General features: G+C 43.0%; 1 protein-coding gene across 1 annotated transcript; it reads right to left on the reverse strand.

Moving 5' to 3' along the window:
* Nucleotides 1–1,795: 1,795 nt before the first annotated feature.
* LOC147631360 (transmembrane 9 superfamily member 7-like) lies at nucleotides 1,796–6,097 on the reverse strand. Its single transcript, XM_086809753.1, has 7 exons — nucleotides 5,866–6,097; nucleotides 4,272–4,436; nucleotides 4,032–4,144; nucleotides 3,629–3,740; nucleotides 3,437–3,549; nucleotides 3,195–3,348; nucleotides 1,796–3,109 (listed from the first exon to the last, which is right to left on the reverse strand). Exons 1-7 carry the CDS (start codon nucleotides 5,971–5,973, stop codon nucleotides 1,952–1,954), a joined length of 1,923 nt encoding a protein of 640 aa, XP_086665879.1. The 5' UTR covers nucleotides 5,974–6,097; the 3' UTR covers nucleotides 1,796–1,951.
* Between the last annotated feature and the right edge of the window lie 508 nt (nucleotides 6,098–6,605).

The raw sequence follows: 6,605 nt of genomic DNA on the forward strand, positions 1-6,605 counted from the left end.
GGCATCAAGCTTGGCACAAGGATGCAAAGGCATACCTCAAACCAGCGAGAGTGTACACAGAAGCACATCCACATGAACTAGCCAAGCTTAAAGCTTTGTGAGTCTAAGTGCAACTAGTGCCTCAAAAAAATTCCAGTATTGAAAGTTATTTCAAGGCTAGTATGGGAGATGGAAGGCGGCAACCTAGCTGGTAACGATGGCGGCAAAATCAATAAACAAGCTTCATAGACTTTGAACACAAGTTAAACAAGATGTTGAAGCTTCCCAAACCTCATCACACTGGCTCCTTTGGAGCTAACCTTTCTCCATGTCTTCCTTCTACCAAACCTCCATTCACCCTCTTTCCCTTTCTATGAACCTAAATCAACTCATTCCTAGAAAAAAATTCCCCTTGTCCTGTTATCATTCTTCCTCTTCCCCTCTCTTCCACCTTCATCATTAAGCAGCCTTTAGCATAATGACCAATCTTCTTACACCACTAGCAAACATTTGGGAATGATGAGGAAATAACTAGTTGCCTGAAGCACCCTTCTAAGCCCATGTCAAGATCCACGAAAGATGGAACTGGGCGATCCATATTCCAAAGCACACAAACTTTCACATCTAACCCTACACTCAAATATTGATGCTTGGGTACAAACCATACCCTCCAAAGAGAAGAGGCATACCAGCTCATATACCACCTCTTTGGAAGTACAAATGGCCAACAAAAACCCCTTCCCCAGTGCCACAAGACAGTCTATGGCAGTGTTGTTACAGAAGGCATCAATAACCCATGACCTCAATGATGCCTCTTCCATTGGCCTACCCATGAAATAGAGCACGACCTCCAGATCCACATGTTTCTCAATGCTCTCAACAACTAACTTTGCCTCAAACTTCACCTCCACATCCTTACCCTCTGGCTAAACTCTCCAAGTTAACATCCCTCATAAGGGCCATGGCATCATCCATACCATTATCTACCAATGATTGATCCTGATTAGCAATGCCTTATGTATCTTGGAGGGGAAGCACCCACACAGACACACGCAGACATAGAAGCAAACACATTCACAGGAAATAGGTCAAGACATAGATAAATAGATGGATAAAAATAGAGATTTCAATCGAAAAGAAAAGGGACAAAAGAAGTCTACCCATACATACATTTTTTTCAATTTCACAATGTCATTTTCCAGGCAACTTTTTTCTGGTTTTGAGTTATGCCGACCCATAGATCTTCAAGTCAGCTAGCTCGTTCATAAGAGTTCTCCATTTCTTCTTAGAATGCAGTAAGTGATGAGAGACTGTATTTAATCTTAGCTACTTGACGAATGTTGTCATTGCTATCTTTGTCAAGGGCAAGCAATTCCATTTCATGCACGCGCACACACACAAACGTATGCACATAGACGGTCTTTTAAAGGACCATGAACATCCAAAAAAAGCTGTCCCCTACATTTTTATCATCGACTAATGCTGAAATCTAACCTGGTGATACTACACAGTCATGAACCCAGAATAGCATCATGCAAGAAAAAAGTCGAGGATATCCACTACACAGAGCCACCAAACAGCACCTCATCCAACCCGGGCCATCCATAAGCCTGATGTGACCAACCAGATGTGTAAAATCCCAGGCAGTGCAAATTCTTTTTAATCTTAGCGTTATTTTGGCAAAGAAAATAAACTTGTGGCTTTAATTTCTTGACAGGTCTGTGATGGGAGGGAATGCCCTTTAAGCCAGCATTCCTGGACACAGACCATCTGACCAAAAATGCCAGTCCAAAGGGCATTCTTACAAACAATGTCAACAAACAAGATGTGACTGAAAGAAAATACAGAGGAGTAACATCCATGGCTTTTTGATACAGGGGAAAGAAAAAATTTGCATGCCAATCATTTCTCATGTTGCCCAAAAGTAATACATACCCCAGGATGAGCTACATCTGCTGATTGTCATACAGCCTCAATCAAACTTGACAGAAGCATATATGGTCCTGACAAACCAGAAGCATGCATAGAAGCCTATTGTACCTGTAAGAACAAAAAATGAGTAGGAAATGATGACCATATAGCCGAAATAGAGGATTCCTGAGACCACTTTGGTGATATCCAGCTTCGTAAAGAAGTAGAAGGTAGCATACAGAAACAGGTATATTGCTGAGCACCCAGACGTCAAGTATGCCCGCCACCACCAGTGGTAATCTTCGCTGCATAGCTGGAAGTAGCATAGCACGATGGTGATCTCCGCACACGTGACCACTAGAATAAGAAAAACTATAAATAGAAAACCAAAGATGTAGTAGAACTGATGAAACCAGATCGATGTCAATATGAAGAAGAGTTCGATGAAGACTGCACCAAAAGGGAGGATTCCTCCAACGAGGATGGAGAAGGCTGGACGCATGTACCATGTCTGCTCTGGTATTTGCCTTGGGATCTTGTTTGTACGAACTGGATCCTCTATTGGAGCCTTCTTGAATCCAAAATAGCTCCCAATAAACACAAGAGGCACCGATATCCCAAACCACAAGAAGACCAGAGCGAACATAGTGCCAAATGGAACCGCACCAGAGGATTTTTCTCCCCAGATAAGGCAGTTCAAGCAGAAAAATATGCAGAAGATGACCCCTGGAAACAAGAAGGCCGTCTTCAGTGTGTTTTTCTTCCACTCCGTGCCCTTGAACATTTTGAAAATGCGGGCTGATGCATATCCCGCAAAAATGCCCATGAAAGCCCAAAGTAGCAGCATGGCTGTCATCAAGCCGCCCCGATTTGCTGGAGAAAGGAACCCAAAAACAGCAAAAATTATAGTGATGATTGTCATTCCCAAGAACTGTACTCCAGTGCCCACATACACGCAGAGGAGTCCGGATTTGGTCGGTGGCCTAAAGACATCCGCATGCACCAGTTTCCAACCAGTCTCCTCCTGAGCTTCTTCCTGTGTCTCCAGCTGGTTGTATCTAGCAATATCTTGGTAAAGAGTGCGCATCATTATCATGGCAACCATCCCCGATAGAAACAACACAATCATGAGAGAGTTGATGATAGAAAACCAGTGGATCTGATCATCTGACATTAGCAGGTAGGTGTCCCATCGAGAGGCCCATTTGACAGAGCTCGACTGTGAACGGGGAAAAAAAAAGTGAGAACCATTACAAGAAAACACTGAATGTCTACAGAAATGTTCTCAAATAGCAGAATGGTACCTGGAACTTCACATCATAGGTGAAAATTATTTCCTCGTTGTCCTTGACTTCTTGGTAAGGCTGTGAGCCTGTAACAAGCTGCTTCGTATCCGGATTGCACGTAAAAAGCTGAGGCTTGTCTTTGTTGAAAGGTTTATCATACTCATGCTTTACACTGCCATAGCAATTCTCAAAAAGACTTCAACAAAGATCCTGATAAGTTTTTGGTGAAGCCAGAAAGACCAGCAAAAGATATCATCTACCTGTAAGGAAGGACTTCAAACCCGACTATGCGGGAAGTTGCACTCTCGCTGTCTGTATGAAACAAAACAGTGAACGCAAGATGGTTGTACACAAAGTACTTTTCTTCACCTCCCTATAGCCACAAGGCAAAGCAATCATCAGCCTCACAAACAGGTAAGACACAGTCAATGAAATTCACCCTTTGAAATTACCTCGGTATATACTGCCTTAAGGCCAACAGGAAAACCATGTTCATAGGTTTTCACCGTATTAGCACCATCCTGCCTCTGCCTCACTTCAGCTACAGGCAGATTATCTAAGATCCTGTAATAAAATACTCATATCAGAATCCTTGTACAGGCAGAACCCAGAGAGAGAGATCCCCTAGAGTTATATGCGCATGTTGAAGTATTTGTAGCTTCAACAAGTGCCAGAGTGCATTCCATGCAAACCGCATGTCAGCAGGGGAAAAGAGATGGGGGAGAGGGGGAGGGGGGGGGGGGGGGGGGGGGGCTTGTAGCATCCAGGTTGAAGGTTATGTATCAATATTACGTAGCCATGATCCTGCCCATTTGGACGCCTACCAAAAGGACAAAAGAGCACATGGTGACTCACATGTTCACTCGGTACTCGTCATCAATTTTCTCTCTAAAACCTTTTGCTGTGGCTGGCTCCAGCTTATCAATTTTGCAAGCAAAGTTACACAGCTTGTCCTCTCTCATTTGAAACTGTCAAGTCATATTCAACAAGCCATTAAGATCAAGAACTTACACATACAACGTATGACTTCACTTCACAAACTATAAAAGAGGCCAAAAAAATGTTGTAAAAAGCAGATCTTAGAGCCTAACTTACCACATAGGGAGAGTTTTCAATGCGATCACCCCTCAAAACCTCCCCCAAATTCTCGGCACTGTTCTCGATCTTAGGAGGTGTGCAATAACCAAGTGAATAATACTCATATGGCAGCTGTGTCTTGATGGAAGTCAACTTGTTCACCTTGACTTGTAGCTCATCCCCCTGCATCCATACACAGAAACCATACCATTGAGATCTGGACAGACAAATCCATTGCAAGATCAACATGCCCTTGAAGTAAATGGAATTTAAGAAATAATAATAATTCGCATAAAATATACAAATAAATCCCTCCTGCTCACAGAGAGGGATTAGGCTAAGAAGTAGAATCGACAATGATGGAAGACCTGTTCTTTCTAGGTGTCAAAACACTGAATACCCAGGCACTTGACAACTATAGAAGATCTATCCTTATTAGGTGTCCAGGCCTCCAGTGATGCAGCAAATCCAAATGAAAATCTCATCAAAAAGCCACCGAACCCACCTGCTTGTACTGAACGTGGCAGAAAAAATACAGACATAGCTTATTTCCAGACAAGCATTGGCGATCGTTGGTTAAGATAAACCTGCCCTATCTTTGACCTTAGATCCAATTTTCAGAAATCAGATGTAAATTATGCCGGTGCATAATTCCAAATCCAATCTTCAGGAAGAAGATGAAAAAAATGTCGACGAACATCAAACGTAGCTGTCAATGGGATTATCATGTTCTTGTTTGGGGAGGGAGAAGCACGGGCAGCCCAGGGGAGGTGGGGTTGCAGCTCTGCCTGAAAAATGTTACATGCTATGGCCAATCCTCAGGGGCAAGTTGCGCCCGGACAAGGAGCATTGTCATGGACCAACTCTTTGTTGCAATGATGCAGGTGCGTCAGGTTAGAAAGAGGGTGACAAGCATGTACAAAAGGAAATTCTGTGTCCTTTCCCAAACATGGGGCTATGAGAGCACTCGAGAAAGACTGAGATGGACCAATACAAGAGGAAAGTTCTTTCACAACCCATACAAGAGGGTGACAGACCCATACAAGAGAAAAGTCCCTGTCCTTTCCAAAACTTGAGAAGGCGAACTTGGCCCCATGGCTTGAGAAAGACCAAGATGAACCTTATAGCAGGCTTTCTATGAATTGCTCTGAGCTAATCAAATAGTTTAGTGGTCTTAAGAATGATTAAATGCATCTTTTAAGGGGTGTAATTGGATGGAGGTTACTACAATGAGAACTGAGGGTTTCTAGCAATGCTGCAAAACTCCTTATGTACAGATCTGCTTTACAGCATTACAAATCTGCTTGATCTCCAACTCTTGCACAAGGACTGTCGCCAAAAAAAAAAAAAAAACAGAAGGCCATGAAATTGGATGAAAAAAAATTAGCATTAAAGGCCATGAAACAAATTGGAAAAAACAAAAAATAGCATAAAAGGTCATGATTGAACCCAAGAAACGGCCATGGAATTGGATGGAAAAAGAAAATAGGCCAAAAATTTCCGTTCGATTGAGAGTAATTTGCAGATTGTGAGGAGGCTCTCCACAGCTGGAGAGAGCTTCCGGGCCATTCAGTGGAGAGATTGAGAACAGTGCAGAAAATCCGATGCTAACCTCGCTGAAATCTCGTGGCGCGACGCCGGGAAGGTAGAAACCGCAAGCGTTAGGGACGAGCAGAATGGCGATGATAAAGGAGACGAAGAAGAACTTGCTGGACGCCATCGCTGTGAAGAGCAGTCTAGAAAAGATCTCTCTTGGTGCAGTTTTCTGCTTCTGCTGTAGAGAAGACTCTGATGAAACCCTAAATTCTGTTCCCACGTACTAACACCACAGCTCAAAGGTCAATACTATGAAATATTTAGTTACTCAGATGTGATTTGCCACCATACTTGTTCCGGTATGCTGCGAGCACACGTGCGTGTGCTCGTGTGCGTGTATGCGTTTCACTTCACCTAAGTGTTCATGAGTTTTGTATTGCACTTGTGCATGTGTATGAGCATGTATATGTGTGAATTCTTATGTGTGGTTGTATGTATGTGCGTTCTTGTGCACATGTATGTGCATATGTACGCCAAAGCACTTACAATAAGGGCCGCTCCATAAAGGTTTTCACTTCACCAAAGTGTTCATGAGTTTTACATTGCGCGTGTGCACATGTGTATGTGTGTGTGTGCTTGTATGTATGTGCATTCTTATGCATGTGCATTTGTGCATACATGCATGTGGTAGCCATTGTCTCTCAACCTGCCTGTGGTGTCCAAGAATCTTTAATTTGGAGGTGGTTCTAGCTTAGGTGGCTCTTTGCGAAGCCGCTATAATTTACAAATTAGCAAAAGATTATGATAACAAACATG

Source organism: Cibotium barometz, chromosome 15, assembly GCF_041138505.1.
Source record: "Cibotium barometz isolate CiBa-2024 chromosome 15, ASM4113850v1, whole genome shotgun sequence".
Classification (NCBI taxonomy): Eukaryota; Viridiplantae; Streptophyta; class Polypodiopsida; order Cyatheales; family Cibotiaceae; genus Cibotium; species Cibotium barometz.